Genomic DNA, 20,725 nt, shown 5'->3' with positions numbered 1-20,725 from the left:
AATATTTTTACAATGGGCTGACTGTGACAAAAGATTCTCTTTATTGGAAGTTACCTTAAGGCATGGGGTCTAAGGCATTTGACCCACTCGCCACCCCCTAAGGCCGCCTCTGAATTTACTAAAGTATAAGAGCTAATTACAGATGTACTTTTGTTTAAGGTAAACCTAGAGTGAGTGTTGCTAGCTCTGTCTTCAACATAACAACCCCCACTGCTCAGGTACTATTAACATGTGATGTGACAGCCAATCCAGCACTCACAGACTTTTACTGGGCCAAAGATGGTCAGGCTATCAACATTTCTGGCTCCAGCAAATATTCTGGAGGACTATTGAATAACAAAGCTTTGGTCATTATCAATCCAACTTACTCTGACACTGGCAATTACACCTGCGTGGCAACTAACTCTTTGGGTACAACTACAAGCAGTCCCATCCTTGTTCTCATTTCAAGTAAGTCTACACAAAATGAACACACTTCTTACTTCTCTTTTACAATTTTTTTATAAAGTTTATATTAACTCACTCTGTCTGTCTGTTTGTCTGTCTGGCCAAAAGTTTGTACATGTTATTTCTTCAACTCCCAATTTCGGATCAAGCTGAAATTTTACCTGAAAACACAAGAATGAATTTTAAAAAATTAACCAATTAGTTAATTAACTATAGGTAATAAATTACTTTGTTTGGTATCTCAAACAAGGGAAAGAACTAGTATTTGACTGAAGTGGTGGCATAAGCAGAATAAGTCAATTTTATAGTTTTGTCCTCTGAGGCTTATTACAAATTTTATTACATGACTGATCCAAACTAATTGATTCACTTAATATATGCTTTGTTTTATAAAAAAGTAATTTTTTTTTGTATTTAGCTTGTTTGTTAAGATATAGCTTTTTTTCTTTAATTTCAAACTCAAAACTCATTTTAGACTTTCTAATAACTAAGAGTGTTCTATATATCTCATAAGTAGTGTAGTATATATCTTATAAAAAGTTTTTTTTCAGATGTTATTTTTTTTCTTTTACAAATAATACAGCTTGAAAAAAAATATATATATCATAAATAGTGCTCTACATATCTTACAAATAGTAATCAATGTATACTTCAACAAAAAAGTTCTATTTTTTTTAATGTAACTTTTCTCTTGCAAATAATGTTTTATGTGTCATAAAAACAAAACGTGAGCGTTATATGTTATACAGAATTTTTTTTTTTCATGTTTCAATTAATGTTATATACATCTTACTTATAAACATCATTCTATATATCCTTCAAGCAGTGTTCCATGCATATGAAAATAATATTCTGTGTATTTTATTGATAGTGTTCTATACTTTCTAAGTTAAGCACATAGACCTACAGGATAAACAATTTTATAAATAATACTTTGAAGTGTTATTGTTGTTTTCTTTACATTGCCAATATCTGTTTATTCAGTTCATGTTTAGGCTGTTCAAAATTTGTTTTTTCATTACCAAGACATTTTTTACATTTATTTCATTATTGTCCCCTATAGGTCCACCGCAAGTCTCTGTTACTTCAAGCAGTACAACTGTTGTGGAAGGAACATCACAGCTGAATCTATCTTGCACAGTATCCTCTGATCCCAAAGAAAGCTCAGTGTATTGGTTGAAAGGAGGCAAACCATTGCCTCTCCCCTCTAACAAGTATGGTGGAGGCAACCTGAGCATTCCAAGTTTGACCATTTACAACATTGACCGAACTGATGAGGGAAGCTATGTGTGTGTGGCAAGCAATATTTTTGGGTCAGCCTCCAGTTTGATAGCGACATTAACTGTCCTGTGTGAGTAAATGTTGTTCTCTTATCACTATGAAATACTAGCAGTTGTAGTCACACTAGTTGCTTTCAGAAAGGTAAATGCTACATCCTGGGAAATACTGCTGCTGAAGCATAAAGAAAGGTTTAGACTAAAAGTAAAGTTAAAAAGTAAAGTTCCCCCTTTCAGACCTTGCAATCTATGAGACAGATGATGTAAAGGTAATCTATTTCTATGGCCCACGGTTAGCAAGTGTGTCATGTGGACAGCGACCAACCGCCTTTACTTTTCCCCAACTAACGTCAGGTACCCATTAGAGCTGGGTGAACTCAGAGGTGCCAAAAGATCCTGAAATAAAAAATATTTTTGGGCTAAGGAATCATATGTCTCCTTATCATCTCATACTTCAGTGGCCCATTTTTTTTACCTTTTAATTTATATATCTCTAGTGACTTCCAACTGCTTCAAAAAGTGTTTATGCCATAAAAAAGTGACATAGTGAATCCTAATACATTTCTAAATGATAGATCAGAATGGACAGGGTTAATTTTCTATATTCTATTTAGTTATTACAATAATTGTTATTAATAAAGTGTTGTTTTTTTTTAATACCCTGGTATACCAGTAATCGGAACTGGTCAGTTTTTTAAAGTCTTCTTATCAAATCAATTGCACAGCATGTATTGAGGCCTTTGCCAACTAAAATATTGTGTCATGATTTTGTTGATAAAAGGCAGACGATTGTTTTGAGGCTAATTTTTTGTAAGGCCCAACTTAAAAATCATTCAAAAAAACCTGTATCGGTATCACAAATTTTTGTTTTAGGGTAATTTATTTGGTTAGAATCAGCAGTGGTGTTCCAATGACCTAATTATTTGCAATTGATAAAAGGTGAATAAATGTTCAAATAAATGTGAGTTGACCAATAAATGACTTTGTATTAAATAAATTGCAGATGCTCCATACCTGACTGTTTCAAATAATACAATAGTAAGCTCTACTGGAGGCACTGTGCAATTAAACTGCGGAGTTGATGCCAACCCTGAGATCACAAGTTACTACTGGCTCAAAAATGTCACAATAATCAGCTCAACTGCCAACTCTTCCAAGTATTCTGGTGGGACCCTAGGCAGTAGGATTTTAACTATATTCAGATCCACCTTTGAAGACAGTGGGAATTATACATGTGTGGCAGGGAACTCAGTTGGAAACAGAACCAGTGATCCAGTTGTACTTTCTGTTACTGGTAAGTTTTACTGGTAAAACTATACACTCTCTTTCTCTCTCTGAAAAAAAATTGAGGTTTTTGGGAGCTAACGATTAATGTCACACTGGTGTAAAATTTTCAGGTTGTATTGATATCTAGATCTAGTGATACATTCTCAGGGGTATATTCCAGGACTCATCGTGACTCCCCAGTGGAAACATCAGTTAGGGAAGGCAGCAATTTTTAGCTTTGTTTGAATAGACCACGGCTTTCTGAGATTAAAATTTCATAACAAAAACATCCATACCAGCAATAAGACATCTTATTATGCCACAATTAATATTTCTTTTATAAATAGCTATTTAATGATTTAGGTTGATAAATTTAAAAAATGAATTTATAAAATAAAATACTGGCCTATGATTTGGATAGAAATTTAAGATAGTTAGAACATATTATGTAACCCAAGTGATATGGAAACTTGATATAAATAAATTACTATTAACTTACCCTTTGCTTTATAAACCTCTGGTTTTTAAATCAACCTTTAATTTCTTATATACAAGAGAAAACTCTTTACAATAAAAGGTCTTTAATTTGTTTTTTCTTTTTTCTATTACTTCAATAAACAATAAAGTGTGGTAAATACATTAATAAAAGTTACAACTCTTTATTTTGACAATAACAGTACAAAAAAATAGCATAGTCTTACATATCAAAAAAAATATTTTTGAATTTTAAGAAAAAATATAGTTTAATTCAGTGTCATAGCAAGGGACTTGGCCACTTTAGGGGCCCCTGCATTTTGACATTCAGGATCATGACATCTTATCTTCTTAGCTTATATAATACGTTACTTCAAAAAAGAAGATGATTACGTCCTCGGCGCCATGCATGTTAACCAATGACATAATGTACTTAATAAATATACAAGTCTAATGTGTGGAATACATGCAACTGGGTCACTAATTTAAGAACAACTCGAATAGCAAGATAACATGTTTATGGCATTAGCTTAATATTTAATGTAAAAAAATATTTTGGTCACTGATTTGGGGGCCCGGGGAGATTTTCAAATTTGGAATTCCCCACCCCCCACCCTAGCTACACCACTGGTATAGTTGGTGTTTCCCTCCATATTCTAAGTCATTTAGAGACTTCTGTTACAACTGCATTGAAACTCACTAGACCATTTATAGAACATTTGACCCCATTTTCCTTAGATGTAAATAAAAGTTTATAGAGCTCATTTTAAATAAGGCACAACTATTGGAAAATAAACTATTATTTAAAGACAAAAAAAAAATAGATCTCAAAATAAAAATAATTATTCAAATGTTTTACATATTTTTGTTTACACTTGCTTTGCTGTATTCCAGGTATACCAATAGTCACAATCAGTCCTAATCCAGCTAATGTTACTGATGGGACAAGCCAGTTTATTTTCAATTGTTCCCTTACCGCTAATCCACCTGTTTCCATCATTACTTGGATAAAAGATAATCAGGTCATCAATGTCACTGCTCAGTTTAGCAAATACAGTGGGTCCAGTGTGGAGAGTCCTGGGCTGGTCATCAAATCCATCCAGAGGAGTGATGCGGGATACTATGTCTGTGAGACCAGGAATGATGTTGGAGGAGCCCAGAGTGTACCTGTTCTACTGAATGTACAATGTAAGCACATATTCTTTGTTAGTTAATGATGCAGAGCATAGGTAGAACCAATAACATACCATAGTAAAAAAAAGGAATGTCCTGGTAAAAAATGTAGGTCAACTGTGTAAAAAGTCCCCTTTCAGACCTTGTGGTCTATAGGGCAGATGATGTAAAGGTAATCTATTTCTGTGTCCCACCGTTATTGAGGGTGTTATATGGCTAGCACAACAACCAACTGCCTTTACTTTTCCCCAACTAATGTGAGGTACCCATTTGAGTTGGCAACCAAAGATCCCAAAATTAAAAATTTCAGTCTTCACCAGGAATCGAACCTGTGACCCCTGGTTCGGAAGCCAAACGCTGTACTGCTCAGCCACCGCGCCTCCAAGGTCAACTTGGGTAGATGGGTTTAAACTTGAATTGTATACTAACTAAAGAAATCTATATGCTGAACTAGATTTGCCATGAACTTTTTTTGTTGTTGTTTTTGAGTTGCAAATAGAATAATTGGGAATATTGGTGGACATTACAGATTTGGATATTTCCCATTCTACATGTTTCATGTTAACTCTGGTGCTTGTACATTAAAGAAATATTTTGACTTTTTTCACTGTGTCTATTTATTTATATTTTGATCATTGAAATAATTCTAATTGGATGTATGGATTAAAGTGTTCTGAATTTTATTCCTGGATTTCTTTGTGCTTCATTCTATTTCAAATCAAATTGGATTACATAAGGACATGAAACCACTGAAATTAATCATTACTGATGGAATGTAATTAATATAAATGATCTTTGGGCACCTCTGAGTCCACCCAGCTTCAATGAGTTTCTGACATTAGTTGGGGAAAAATAAAGGTGGTTGGTGGGCCACAGAAACAGATGACCTTTACATCATCTGCCCCAAAGATCGCAAGCTCTGAAAGGGGAATTTTACTTTACTTAATATGAATGAAAAGACACCTTTAATTCTAATATTAAATTTAACAACCTGATATATTTAGATATAACTTACATATTTAGGCTAAGAATTACTGAACATTTAATCAACAGATACATTTTTAACACGCTTTCAACAAAAGTGGGCTCTAGATCAACCAATGTCTAGGAGAAATAATAAGTAAAATAATGTCAATAAAAATTGCTCACACCACAGCTGTTTACCCTCTGATAGCTTTATACCCATGATTTACAGCTGATCATTGAAGAGCACTATAGTTTGATCACTTACCCAAGAACCTATTGTAATATTCTGTTTTGAATACTTTCAGATGTACCTGTAGTTAGTGTGACCAACAGTACAGTCATAGTACCAGTGACCTCAAACTTCACTTTGTTCTGCAGTGTTGATGCTAACCCATCTGTTTCTGCTTCATTCTGGACCAAATCAGGGTTGGTCATTGACTCAGCTGTAAATAACACAAAGTATATTGCTGGGGCAGCAGGCTCCCTTTCACTAACTGTGCTCAGTGCCACATATACTGATGCAGGAGAGTACTATTGTAATGCTAACAATTCTATTGGTTCAAGCAGTAGGGCTGTGACAGTTTTTGTTTCAGGTCAGTAATTAACATGCTCCTATACTATTAAAACATATTGGAGTTAATTTCAAATACTTATAGTATCTAACTTGTAAAACAAAATTATATTAATAATAATCATTTAAATAGATAATATTTAAATTAATGACATATTAAGTGTAAAAATATAATATTATAACATATTGTTATGCTGATTTAGTGACACTAATTAAAAAATCTAACTATGCTTATATATCCTGACATTTTTTTTAGTCATCAACCATTAAACTACACCAGAGCTTTTAAAATTTTCAAGGGCTTTATTTGAAAAAGAAAGCAACCCTATAATAAGATTTATAGCATATAAATTATTTGTGCTTAGGAAACCTTCCAACAGAGGGATCTGTAAGGAGCCACTCTTTCCTTAATGGCTTAATTCTTCCCCTTGCTCAGCGTCATAAAAGGGCCTATGTAGAGTCTTAATGGACACTATGTTTGAAAAATTAAGTTAAAACATTTTCTGATAGAAGTTTTACATTGTAAATAAAGCTGACCATATTTTCCTTTTTATTATATAACAGCCAAAGTTTATTAGTTACTTTCAACAATTTACGTTTTTTTTAATTCACAGATGTTCCCATTATAAGTTTGAATCAGACTAATGTCACCTTTATAGAAGCCACATCCACTGTGAACTTAGCCTGTAATGTTACTGGTTATCCCCCTGTCACTCTTGTGTATTGGGAGAAAGATCAGCAGGTTTTGAACACATCAGCCCTTTCCACTAGGTACACAGGCTCCACACTAGCAAGCCCCAGTCTGACTATCCTGAATATAAGTAGAGTTGATGCAGGCACTTACTCCTGTGTGGCCACTAACAGTGAGGGTACTAGAAGGAGTTCACCCATCTCTGTGACTGTTAATTGTAAGTAGAAGAAAAAAAAACTAAAAATTGTTCTTTAGATCATATTCAAAACAAGAGAGATCTAAGTTTGTCACTGTGATGGTTGTAAGAAGTCTGATGGCACTGTGACGAAGGCGCAGTATGTGACATCTAGGTGATGATGTTTTTGCAGAACCATTTTACCACTAGGAGTTCTGTCAATTGTTCAGAAAACAGACACAGCATTTTATGCTAATAATTTTTTTCCTTTACAAAAAAAAGGCATGAATATTGAAAATAAAATAAAAAAATTTAATTTATAAAACAACAGAAGACAAAGTTTTAACTATTTAAGGAATAATAACACAAACCATTACATGTCAGTTTTCTACCTGAGAATACCATGAATGGATAAGCTGCCCCCTCCCACAAATTTCAGGTTCCAAGTGTGTCTTATGGTAGAAAACAATAGTACTCCAACCCCGCATTTTCACATCAGCATGGATATCACATTACAGCTTTGGTAAGGTCCCAATTAAACTTGACCTAGTCCCCTCATTGTGTCTTTGAAAATTACACTGATACTGATTAATGGATAAATTTAAATGGGGAAACATAATTGCTTATAAAGGTAACTGAACCTCTTTAATAGACTAATAATTAATGTTATGTGTGATCATTTGTATTACTTTTGTATTTTTGTTGTGAAAAAATAATGGAATTGATTTTTTTCTACCATTGCTTGTCTATGGTTTTGTTTGTAAATTGGCATAATTAAAAAAAAAGATTATTAACTCTAAAGGAACATCCAAAAAATGTGAAATATTTTACAAACAGATATGCACACATAAATAAAATTAAAAAAAACTTTCAGACTAATGAGAGTAAAATTAAAAATACAGTCCTGCACACAAGCACAAAATAAGTTACATATCATTGATTAAAACCCATACAACATAAATAATTTTGACAAGAAGTGATGATATAATGTCATAAGTATAATCCAGAATACATATAGAAATACATAATTAGATCAGAAAAACATTTCCTATCTTACAGGAGGGAAAACTCATTTTCATGTAATAACATTCACCTTCACCTCTCTCTTAGTCTGTTGGACCCTTTGGGGCACAAGACAAGATCTAAGATCTGTTGACAGTCTTTCTCCATTTCAATATGTGTTTGCCATGATCAGTCTCTTCCGTAGACCTGTCTATCTATTCCTTAGTGTTGTCATGTCATGTGGTATAACAAGGGCTAGATATGTAGTATCTAGTTATTATAAAAAAAAATTCAACAATAAACATTGTTTGTTTTAGATCCACCTGACCTAACTGTGGACTACAGTGACATCACCAAGATATTAGGGACAACTGTTACACTTACATGTGTAGTGTCGGCAAACCCAGCTGTCACTTATTTCCATTGGCTCAAAGATGACATACTGCTGGACATGTCTCGGAATACCAAGTACTCTGGAGGAACCATAGACAATACAAACTTGACCATCTATGACCTTAACCAGCCTGACTCTGGCCTATATACTTGCATTGCACTAAACTCAGTTAACCAGTCCACTAGTGCACCAGTAAAGTTGCAAGTGACAAGTGAGTAGCCTACTACTAACATTTTGGAAAGTAACAATGTTAATATTTCATTGTGTCTTGCTTATGTATGTTTTTTTTTTTTTAAAAAGGTTTGTGTACTTCTTTCAACAATATGTCAACACTAAATTTCCCTTCTAATTAGAAGAATTATTATCTTTTTGTTGACTGAAGAGTTCAGATTTAAAATTCTAAGAATTTTTTTTTTACTCTTTAAAAAAAACTTTAAACCTTAAGACAGGATATAAAAATAGTCAATTAGAAATGATTTTTTAAAAATATAATAAAATTAATTTTAGGGCCATTCCTCAATGAAGACATATTGTAAATAAAAATTGTAATGAGTTAAAAAAAGATTAAGCAATATTTATATATTAAACTGCTTTCTTACATTTGATTACAGTAAAAAAAAAGCTGGATCAGAAATAGTATTTCTATTATATATGGGATTTATAACTGTGGAAATAGTATAAATTTATTTTTTCAACCTTATAATGGTGAAAAATATATTCATGTTTGGATTTGTACTATAAATAGCCATCTGTGTTTAACAATCAACACTTTGAACATCTGCATATATTTACATCACTGTGTTTTGCTTATGTATTCCTTATTAAAAGTTTAAAACACCTAACCCAATAAATGTCAGATATTTTGTAAAATAAAGAAAAATTCATTATTCTATACTAAACAGGTTCACGAAAAACTAAAAAAAGAATTTAAGACAAGATATAAAGGAACAAATCAAACTATTGCATACACATATTGTATGCTATATTCTTGTATTATTAAAAAAAATATGCAGGTCACAACCAGGTTAGCATAGCCACATCAAATACTTCTTTCATCCTTAATTCTGGAATTCAAAGACAATGCCATATTATCATTACTATAAGAAAGATAACTTTTCTTTGAAATTACAGTTTCTTTCATAGATAGATAGAAAAGTCCATTATGTGTCCCTGTAATATTTCAATGTGTTTGATGTTTCAACTAACAAGTTTCATTGATATATCATTGATATGTTTGTCACTAATGTTTACTGTGAATGTGTATACTGACTAACTGCTATTGTATGCTAACACTAAAACCAGAAAGTTGAGTTTCACTCCAGTGAATTATTCTGGTGTTGACACTTTCAGCTATTTTTCTGTGTTTAATTAAACTTGATCTTAACAGCCACACCTATCATTGATGGCAATCAGACCAAGGTGAACTCAACAGAGAACCAGACTATAACTCTTCAGTGCCCAGCTGTGCCACTTGATTCCCTGACTGACCTCTACTGGACCAAAAACGGCATCAGAGTCGACATTTACAATTCATCAAAGTACCAAGGAGGCAATGTGATGACACCTAGCCTGACCATCACATCGTTGTCTATGGATGATAGTGGCATTTATTTGTGCTATGCCACCAACAGTTTTGGAACCACAACAGGAGGAAACTCAAGTGTCTCTCTCCAGTGTAAGTATATCCATGTCATTACATCAGAAACTGTCTAAATTATTACCATTTTTGTTACAAAGCTCATATCTACTCAATTTTATTTGTCTTTCTATGTGTCTGTCTGGTAAAAAGTATTTAAAAGTTCATTCTCCCACATTCATTCTCAGATCTTGTTGAAACTTTGCACAATTATTCATTGGCATAGACAAGATATTAAGCAATAAAAAAAAAATTATGAACCAACTAGTCAATTAATTACTGGTAATTAATTATTCTGTTTGATGCCAACCAGGGAAATTAATGCTTCAGTATTCACACATATAACTAAATATGAAGGGCTTTGTCCCCCTCAGATATTTCAACATGTTATTGCTCCTACACCAATTCTAGGATCAAGTTTAAACTTTATTTTTCTTGTACCTTACAAAAAATAAATCAGTAAAAAACTAACCAATTAGTCAATTATTTATTGGTAATTAATTATTTTGTTGGATGTTATATAAAAAAAATATTACATTATTGAGAGATAAAGTTGTTAGTAAATAGAGTTTTACTTAGATAAGCTTTGTTTTTTTGTATTTGTAATGATTTTTGTAATGATTTTTTAAATATTTTTTTACGATGTATTAATGGATTTTTTTTTCTTAATTTTAGGAAGACAAAAAGGCTTATTTAAAATTTAAGGGTAAAAAGACTAAGTAGCTACAAAAAAAACAAAAAAACATTTATATTTAAAGAAGTAAAGTTCATAGTTCAATAATGCTGCCAGCTCTTCATGTAAATGAATTAGCAAGCTAGTTTTAGACAATTTTACTTTGCTAGTTTTTGTTTATTTTGTTATTAGTTTTTACTAGTAGCATTTGTGATTAAGTATTTATTAATAAAAGTTAACTATCTTATTTTTTTTTAAATCACAAAATTCAAAGACTTCTTTGTCTTTATAACCATTAAGAATTAAAAACAGATCTAGAGTATTTTTAAATTCATTAGATGTTAAGCAAATTTGTTTATTATAACTATGGAGTAAAGTAAATATGAGGTCTATGCAATTGATTGAAATGTTACATGCAAACAATTTCGCTTAATGTTAATTACAGAAGGTATTAAAATTAACAATAATTTGTTCTGTCTTTTAATACATGAGAAAATTTTGAGAATTACCTTGATACTTGAAAAAAATTAGACAAGAAAGACAAAAAAAAAAAAGATTAATATTTTGCTCCAGAATCTATCATCCTACAATATCAGCAAAACTAACTTCCAACAATAGAAATAGTTGCAAGAGAAAAATATCAACACTGTTTTTCTTTTTTTTTTCTCTCAGTCGCCCCGTTTGCGATTAGTTTTAAAAGGTTCCTATTGTGTTAGAAATTAATAATGTTAATTAAAAATGTTTAATTACAGATTCACCAAAATTAACTGTGTACAACACAAGTATCACAAAGAATGCTGGTGAAACAATTGTGCTCACTTGTGTAGTCAATTCCAATCCAGCCATCACCACTTTTAATTGGTGCAAGTCTGATACAGCTATCAACTCTGCTGCTAATCCTAGCAAGTATTCAGGGGGAACAATATCCAACACCAACTTGACTATATTTGATGCTTCTAGTTCAGATATAGACAACTATTCTTGTTATGCCATTAATCCTTTGGGAAATTCAAGAAGTGCTCCAGTTGCTGTTAATGTTATTAGTAAGTCTTCTCTTTTGTATGTTACTTTGATATTCCAAGTAGTAAAAGTTAGGAAAGCAAAAGATTAGGATTTGTAGATTAGGATTAATCTAATTTAAAAAATGCAAAAGTAATTAATATAAACACTAATTAATAAGATATCCTTAAAATCTTGAAATTTGAAATCTTAGTCAACACCAAGATTCATACTCAGGTTAAGAGGCCAAGCACTTAACCACTCAGCCACAAGAAGCCCAATTATTAGTTAACGTAGAATTATTATTTGTTTTTTATATTCCATCAATACAAATTGAAAGTGTTATTAGTAAGAAACTATCATAAACAAAATTTGTAAAGAAATGTAGAAAATGTCTTTAGTTTGAAGCTATTTTTTTTTTTAAATATAATTTTTTCTTTTCTTTAATTCATAGCATCTCCTGTAATTCCTGTACCAAACCCCAATGTTACTGCTGTTGGTAACACAACTGTCACCTTAGAATGTCCAGTGACTCCACTGAATTCTCTAACTGACCTCTACTGGACTAAAGATGGTCAAAGGGTGAGCAACACCAATACTGTCAAGTATAGTGGAGGCAATACAACAGTCCCAAATTTGACCATTTATTCCTCCAGTGCATCAGATTCAGGTTCCTATGTGTGTGTGGCTACTAACCAATATGGCACATCAACAGGTGGAAACACTACACTGAATGTTACATGTAAGCTTTAACATAAAATTTTGTTTTCTTTGTCATTTGCATATTACTGTAGAGAGCAACATTTTTGGTCAAGATTTAATATGAATGAGTTTATTGTACATTATTTTCAGACCTTCCTCAGTTGACTGTGTCCAACACAAGTATCACAAAGAATGCCGGTGAAACAATTGTACTCACTTGTATAGTCAATTCCAATCCAGCCATCACCACTTTTAATTGGTTCAAGTCTGATACAGCTATCAACTCTGCTGCTAATCCTAACAAGTATTCAGGGGGAACAATATCCAACAGCAACTTGACTATATTTGATGCTTCTAGTTCAGATATAGACATCTATTCTTGTTATGCCATTAATCCTTTGGGAAATTCAAGAAGTACTCCAGTTGCTGTTAATGTTATTAGTAAGTCTTCTCTTTTGTATGTTTTCTTTAATATTCCAAGTAGTAAAAGTTAGGAAAGCAACAGATTAGGATTTGTAGCTCTAATTTAAAAAAATACATAAATAAATAATATAAATACTAATTGATAAGATATCCTTAAAATCTTGAAATTTGAAATCTTAGTCAACACCAAAATTCATACTCAAGTTAAGAGGCCAAGCACTTAACCACTCAGCCACCAGAAGCCCAATTATTAGTTAACTTACAATTTTTTTTTGTTGACTTTTCCATCAATACAAATTGAAAGTGTTATTAGTAAGAAACTATCATGAACAAAATTTGTAAAGACATGTAGAAAATTACTTTAGTTTGAAGCTATTTTTATTTATATATAATTTCTTCTTTTCTTTAATTCATAGCATCTCCTGTAATTCCTGTACCAAACCCCAATGTTACTGCTGTTGGTAACACAACTGTTACCTTAGAATGTCCAGTGACTCCACTGAATTCTCTAACTGACCTCTACTGGACTAAAGATGGTCAAAGGGTGAGCAACACCAATACTGTCAAGTATAGTGGAGGCAATACAACAGTACCAAATTTGACCATTTATTCCTCCAGTGCATCAGATTCAGGTTCCTATGTGTGTGTGGCTACTAACCAATATGGCACATCAACAGGTGGAAACACTACACTGAATGTTACATGTAAGCTTTTAATATTACATTTTCTTTGTCATTTGCATATTACTGTAGAGAGCAACATTTTTGGTCAAGATTTAATATGAATGAGTTTATTGTACATTATTTTCAGACCGTCCTCAGTTGACTGTGTCCAACACAAGTATCACAAAGAATGCTGGTGAAACAATTATACTCACTTGTATAGTCAATTCCAATCCAGCCATCACCACATTTAATTGGTTCAAGTCTGATACAGCTATCAACTCTGCTGCTAATCCTAGCAAGTATTCAGGGGGAACAATATCCAACAGCAACTTGACTATATTTGATGCTTCTAGTTCAGATATAGACAACTATTCTTGTTCTGCCAATAATCCTTTGGGAGATTCAAGAAGTACTCCAGTTGCTGTTAATGTTATTAGTAAGTCTTCTCTTTTGTATGTTACTTTGATATTCCAAGTAGTAAAAGTTTGGAAAGCAACAGATTAGGATTTGTAGCTCTAATTTAAAAAAATACATAAATAAATAATATAAACACTAATTGATAAGATATTCTTAAAATCTTCAAATTTGAAATCTTAGTCAACACCAAGATTCATACTCAGGTTAAGAGGCCAAGCACTTAACCACTCAGCCACCAGAAGCCCAATTATTAGTTAACTTAGAATTTTTTTTTGTTGACTTTTCCATCAATACAAATTAAAAGTGTTATTAGTAAGAAACTATCATGAACAAAATTTGTAAAGACATGTAGAAAATTACTTTAGTTTGAAGCTATTTTTATTTATATATAATTTCTTCTTTTCTTTAATTCATAGCATCTCCTGTAATTCCTGTACCAAATCCCAATGTTACTGCTGTTGGTAACACAACTGTCACCTTAGAATGTCCAGTGACTCCACTGAATTCTCTAACTGACCTCTACTGGACTAAAGATGGTCAAAGGGTTAGCAACACCAATACTGTCAAGTACAGTGGAGGCAATACAACAGTCCCAAATTTGACCATTTATTCCTCCAGTGCATCAGATTCAGGTTCCTATGTGTGTGTGGCTACTAACCAATATGGCACATCAACAGGTGGAAACACTACACTGAATGTTACATGTAAGCTTTTAATATTACATTTTCTTTGTCATTTGCATATTACTGTAGAGAGCAACATTTTTGGTCAAGATTTAATATGAATGAGTTTATTGTACATTATTTTCAGACCGTCCTCAGTTGACTGTGTCCAACACAAGTATCACAAAGAATGCTGGTGAAACAATTGTACTCACTTGTATAGTCAGTTCCAATCCAGCCATCACCACTTTTAATTGGCTCAAGTCTGGTACAGCTATCAACTCTGCTGCTAATCAAAACAAGTATTCAGGGGGAACAATATCCAACACCAACTTGACAATATTTAATGCTTCTAGTTCAGATATAGACAACTATTCTTGTTATGCCATTAATCCTTTGGGAAATTCAAGAAGTACTCCAGTTGCTGTTAATGTTATTAGTAAGTCTTCTCTTTTGTATGTTACTTTGACATGCCAATTAGTAAAAGCTAGGACAGCAAAAGATTAGGATTTGTAGCTCTAATTTTAAAAAAATGGTATGAACACTATTTGATAAGATCTTGTTTACATTGAGTATGCTTTAATACATATCTATTTTATTGGTCAATAAAGGAGGGAAAAAATAGGCAGAGAAATACAGTCATAATGAAGCCTTTTCAAAAATTATAAGAAAAAAAATCCACCATGTTTCTGAAAAAAAAAAAAAGGAAATAAGTATTTAGTTTCCCTTTTAGAACTTGGGATCTAAGGGCAGATGACGTTATGATCATCTGTTTATTAGACCAACTGCCTTATTTTTTTTTTATCTAATAGCAGGTACCCATTAGAGTTGTGTGGACTCATGGGCACCCTAAAAATTTTGAAATAAAAAATCTTAGTCAGCACCAAGATTCAAACCCATGACCCCAGGTTCAGAAGCCAAGTTCTTAATCATTCAGCCATCTTGCCCCCCAATAAGTAGTTTACATAGAATTATTTTTAGTTAAAAACTTTCCATCAATTAAAATTGAAACTGTTATTACTAAGAGACTATCATGAAAATGTTTTTTAAAGACATGTAGAAAATGTCTTTAGTTTAAACCTATTTCTTTTTTAATTTTTTTTGTTTTTCTCTAATTCATAGCATCTCCTGTAATTCCTGTACCAAACCCCAATGTTACTGCTGTTGGTAACACAACTGTCACCTTAGAATGTCCAGTGACTCCACTGAATTCTCTAACTGACCTCTACTGGACTAAAGATGGTCAAAGGGTGAGCAACACCAATACTGTCAAGTATAGTGGAGGCAATACAACAGTCCCAAATTTGACCATTTATTCCTCCAGTGCATCAGATTCAGGTTCCTATGTGTGTGTGGCTACTAACCAATATGGCACATCAACAGGTGGAAACACTACACTGAATGTTACATGTAAGCTTTAACATAAAATTTTGTTTTCTTTGTCATTTGCATATTACTGTAGAGAGCAACATTTTTGGTCAAGATTTAATATGAATGAGTTTATTGTACATTATTTTCAGACCTTCCTCAGTTGACTGTGTCCAACACAAGTATCACAAAGAATGCCGGTGAAACAATTGTACTCACTTGTATAGTCAATTCCAATCCAGCCATCACCACTTTTAATTGGTTCAAGTCTGATACAGCTATCAACTCTGCTGCTAATCCTAACAAGTATTCAGGGGGAACAATATCCAACAGCAACTTGACTATATTTGATGCTTCTAGTTCAGATATAGACATCTATTCTTGTTATGCCATTAATCCTTTGGGAAATTCAAGAAGTACTCCAGTTGCTGTTAATGTTATTAGTAAGTCTTCTCTTTTGTATGTTTTCTTTAATATTCCAAGTAGTAAAAGTTAGGAAAGCAACAGATTAGGATTTGTAGCTCTAATTTAAAAAAATACATAAATAAATAATATAAATACTAATTGATAAGATATCCTTAAAATCTTGAAATTTGAAATCTTAGTCAACACCAAAATTCATACTCAAGTTAAGAGGCCAAGCACTTAACCACTCAGCCACCAGAAGCCCAATTATTAGTTAACTTACAATTTTTTTTTGTTGACTTTTCCATCAATACAAATTGAAAGTGTTATTAGTAAGAAACTATCATGAACAAAATTTGTAAAGACATGTAGAAAATTACTTTAGTTTGAAGCTATTTTTATTTATATATAATTTCTTCTTTTCTTTAATTCATAGCATCTCCTGTAATTCCTGTACCAAACCCCAATGTTACTGCTGTTGGTAACACAACTGTTACCTTAGAATGTCCAGTGACTCCACTGAATTCTCTAACTGACCTCTACTGGACTAAAGATGGTCAAAGGGTGAGCAACACCAATACTGTCAAGTATAGTGGAGGCAATACAACAGTCCCAAATTTGACCATTTATTCCTCCAGTGCATCAGATTCAGGTTCCTATGTGTGTGTGGCTACTAACCAATATGGCACATCAACAGGTGGAAACACTACACTGAATGTTACATGTAAGCTTTAACATAAAATTTTGTTTTCTTTGTCATTTGCATATTACTGTAGAGAGCAACATTTTTGGTCAAGATTTAATATGAATGAGTTTATTGTACATTATTTTCAGACCTTCCTCAGTTGACTGTGTCCAACACAAGTATCACAAAGAATGCCGGTGAAACAATTGTACTCACTTGTATAGTCAATTCCAATCCAGCCATCACCACTTTTAATTGGTTCAAATCTGATACAGCTATCAACTCTGCTGCTAATCCTAACAAGTATTCAGGGGGAACAATATCCAACAGCAACTTGACTATATTTGATGCTTCTAGTTCAGATATAGACAACTATTCTTGTTATGCCATTAATCCTTTGGGAAATTCAAGAAGTACTCCAGTTGCTGTTAATGTTATTAGTAAGTCTTCTCTTTTGTATGTTTTCTTTAATATTCCAAGTAGTAAAAGTTAGGAAAGCAACAGATTAGGATTTGTAGCTCTAATTTAAAAAAATACATAAATAAATAATATAAATACTAATTGATAAGATATCCTTAAAATCTTGAAATATGAAATCTTAGTCAACACCAAAATTCATACTCAAGTTAAGAGGCCAAGCACTTAACCACTCAGCCACCAGAAGCCCAATTATTAGTTAACTTACAATTTTTTTTTGTTGACTTTTCCATCAATACAAATTGAAAGTGTTATTAGTAAGAAACTATCATGAACAAAATTTGTAAAGACATGTAGAAAATTACTTTAGTTTGAAGCTATTTTTATTTATATATAATTTCTTCTTTTCTTTAATTCATAGCATCTCCTGTAATTCCTGTACCAAACCCCAATGTTACTGCTGTTGGTAACACAACTGTTACCTTAGAATGTCCAGTGACTCCACTGAATTCTCTAACTGACCTCTACTGGACTAAAGATGGTCAAAGGGTGAGCAACACCAATACTGTCAAGTATAGTGGAGGCAATACAACAGTACCAAATTTGACCATTTATTCCTCCAGTGCATCAGATTCAGGTTCCTATGTGTGTGTGGCTACTAACCAATATGGCACATCAACAGGTGGAAACACTACACTGAATGTTACATGTAAGCTTTTAATATTACATTTTCTTTGTCATTTGCATATTACTGTAGAGAGCAACATTTTTGGTCAAGATTTAATATGAATGAGTTTATTGTACATTATTTTCAGACCGTCCTCAGTTGACTGTGTCCAACACAAGTATCACAAAGAATGCTGGTGAAACAATTATACTCACTTGTATAGTCAATTCCAATCCAGCCATCACCACATTTAATTGGTTCAAGTCTGATACAGCTATCAACTCTGCTGCTAATCCTAGCAAGTATTCAGGGGGAACAATATCCAACAGCAACTTGACTATATTTGATGCTTCTAGTTCAGATATAGACAACTATTCTTGTTATGCCATTAATCCTTTGGGAAATTCAAGAAGTACTCCAGTTGCTGTTAATGTTATTAGTAAGTCTTCTCTTTTGTATGTTACTTTGACATGCCAATTAGTAAAAGCTAGGACAGCAAAAGATTAGGATTTGTAGCTCTAATTTAAAAAAAATGGTATGAACACTATTTGATAAGATCTTGTTTACATTGAGTATGCTTTAATACATATCTATTTTATTGGTCAATAAAGGAGGGAAAAAATAGGCAGAGAAATACAGTCATAATGAAGCCTTTTCAAAAATTATAAGAAAAAAAATCCACCATGTTTCTGAAAAAAAAAAAAAGGAAATAAGTATTTAGTTTCCCTTTTAGAACTTGGGATCTAAGGGCAGATGACGTTATGATCATCTGTTTATTAGACCAACTGCCTTATTTTTTTTTTTATCTAATAGCAGGTACCCATTAGAGTTGTGTGGACTCATGGGCACCCTAAAAATTTTGAAATAAAAAATCTTAGTCAGCACCAAGATTCAAACCCATGACCCCAGGTTCAGAAGCCAAGTTCTTAATCATTCAGCCATCTTGCCCCCCAATAAGTAGTTTACATAGAATTATTTTTAGTTAAAAACTTTCCATCAATTAAAATTGAAACTGTTATTACTAAGAGACTATCATGAAAATGTTTTTTAAAGACATGTAGAAAATGTCTTTAGTTTAAACCTATTTCTTTTTTAATTTTTTTTGTTTTTCTCTAATTCATAGCATCTCCTGTAATTCCTGTACCAAACCCCAATGTTACTGCTGTTGGTAACACAACTGTCACCTTAGAATGTCCAGTGACTCCACTGAATTCTCTAACTGACCTCTACTGGACTAAAGATGGTCAAAGGGTGAGCAACACCAATACTGTCAAGTATAGTGGAGGCAATACAACAGTCCCAAATTTGACCATTTATTCCTCCAGTGCATCAGATTCAGGTTCCTATGTGTGTGTGGCTACTAACCAATATGGCACATCAACAGGTGGAAACACTACACTGAATGTTACATGTAAGCTTTAACATAAAATTTTGTTTTCTTTGTCATTTGCATATTACTGTAGAGAGCAACATTTTTGGTCAAGATTTAATATGAATGAGTTTATTGTACATTATTTTCAGACCTTCCTCAGTTGACTGTGTCCAACACAAGTATCACAAAGAATGCCAGTGAAACAATTGTACTCACTTGTATAGTCAATTCCAATCCAGCCATCACCACTTTTAATTGGTTCAAGTCTGATACAGCTATCAACTCTGCTGCTAATCCTAACAAGTATTCAGGGGGAACAATATCCAACAGCAACTTGACTATATTTGATGCTTCTAGTTCAGATATAGACATCTATTCTTGTTATGCCATTAATCCTTTGGGAAATTCAAGAAGTACTCCAGTTGCTGTTAATGTTATTAGTAAGTCTTCTCTTTTGTATGTTTTCTTTAATATTCCAAGTAGTAAAAGTTAGGAAAGCAACAGATTAGGATTTGTAGCTCTAATTTAAAAAAATACATAAATAAATAATATAAATACTAATTGATAAGATATCCTTAAAATCTTGAAATTTGAAATCTTAGTCAACACCAAAATTCATACTCAAGTTAAGAGGCCAAGCACTTAACCACTCAGCCACCAGAAGCCCAATTATTAGTTAACTTACAATTTTTTTTTGTTGACTTTTCCATCAATACAAATTGAAAGTGTTATTAGTAAGAAACTATCATGAACAAAATTTGTAAAGACATGTAGAAAATTACTTTAGTTTGAAGCTATTTTTATTTATATATAATTTCTTCTTTTCTTTAATTCATAGCATCTCCTGTAATTCCTGTACCAAACCCCAATGTTACTGCTGTTGGTAACACAACTGTTACCTTAGAATGTCCAGTGACTCCACTGAATTCTCTAACTGACCTCTACTGGACTAAAGATGGTCAAAGGGTGAGCAACACCAATACTGTCAAGTATAGTGGAGGCAATACAACAGTACCAAATTTGACCATTTATTCCTCCAGTGCATCAGATTCAGGTTCCTATGTGTGTGTGGCTACTAACCAATATGGCACATCAACAGGTGGAAACACTACACTGAATGTTACATGTAAGCTTTTAATATTACATTTTCTTTGTCATTTGCATATTACTGTAGAGAGCAACATTTTTGGTCAAGATT

General features: G+C 32.6%; 1 protein-coding gene across 1 annotated transcript in view; it reads left to right on the top strand.

Moving 5' to 3' along the window:
- The window catches only part of LOC106066052 (hemicentin-1-like), a 73,090-nt gene that overhangs the window by 15,472 nt on the left and 36,893 nt on the right, over positions 1 to 20,725 (top strand). Inside the window, exons 11-34 of the mRNA XM_056009879.1 lie at positions 160 to 450; positions 1,511 to 1,798; positions 2,728 to 3,018; positions 4,359 to 4,652; positions 5,909 to 6,196; positions 6,789 to 7,082; positions 8,360 to 8,647; positions 9,824 to 10,111; positions 11,498 to 11,788; positions 12,199 to 12,486; positions 12,597 to 12,887; positions 13,286 to 13,573; positions 13,680 to 13,970; positions 14,368 to 14,655; positions 14,762 to 15,052; positions 15,736 to 16,023; positions 16,134 to 16,424; positions 16,823 to 17,110; positions 17,221 to 17,511; positions 17,910 to 18,197; positions 18,304 to 18,594; positions 19,279 to 19,566; positions 19,677 to 19,967; positions 20,366 to 20,653. Coding sequence (XP_055865854.1) covers positions 160 to 450; positions 1,511 to 1,798; positions 2,728 to 3,018; positions 4,359 to 4,652; positions 5,909 to 6,196; positions 6,789 to 7,082; positions 8,360 to 8,647; positions 9,824 to 10,111; positions 11,498 to 11,788; positions 12,199 to 12,486; positions 12,597 to 12,887; positions 13,286 to 13,573; positions 13,680 to 13,970; positions 14,368 to 14,655; positions 14,762 to 15,052; positions 15,736 to 16,023; positions 16,134 to 16,424; positions 16,823 to 17,110; positions 17,221 to 17,511; positions 17,910 to 18,197; positions 18,304 to 18,594; positions 19,279 to 19,566; positions 19,677 to 19,967; positions 20,366 to 20,653 — 6,954 coding nt within the window. The remainder of the gene's footprint in view (positions 1 to 159; positions 451 to 1,510; positions 1,799 to 2,727; positions 3,019 to 4,358; positions 4,653 to 5,908; positions 6,197 to 6,788; positions 7,083 to 8,359; positions 8,648 to 9,823; positions 10,112 to 11,497; positions 11,789 to 12,198; positions 12,487 to 12,596; positions 12,888 to 13,285; positions 13,574 to 13,679; positions 13,971 to 14,367; positions 14,656 to 14,761; positions 15,053 to 15,735; positions 16,024 to 16,133; positions 16,425 to 16,822; positions 17,111 to 17,220; positions 17,512 to 17,909; positions 18,198 to 18,303; positions 18,595 to 19,278; positions 19,567 to 19,676; positions 19,968 to 20,365; positions 20,654 to 20,725) is intronic.

This window comes from Biomphalaria glabrata, chromosome 14, assembly GCF_947242115.1.
Source record: "Biomphalaria glabrata chromosome 14, xgBioGlab47.1, whole genome shotgun sequence".
Taxonomy (NCBI): domain Eukaryota; kingdom Metazoa; phylum Mollusca; class Gastropoda; family Planorbidae; genus Biomphalaria; species Biomphalaria glabrata.
Note: the sequence above shows the minus strand (reverse complement) of the source record. Positions and strands in the feature narration are given on the sequence as shown.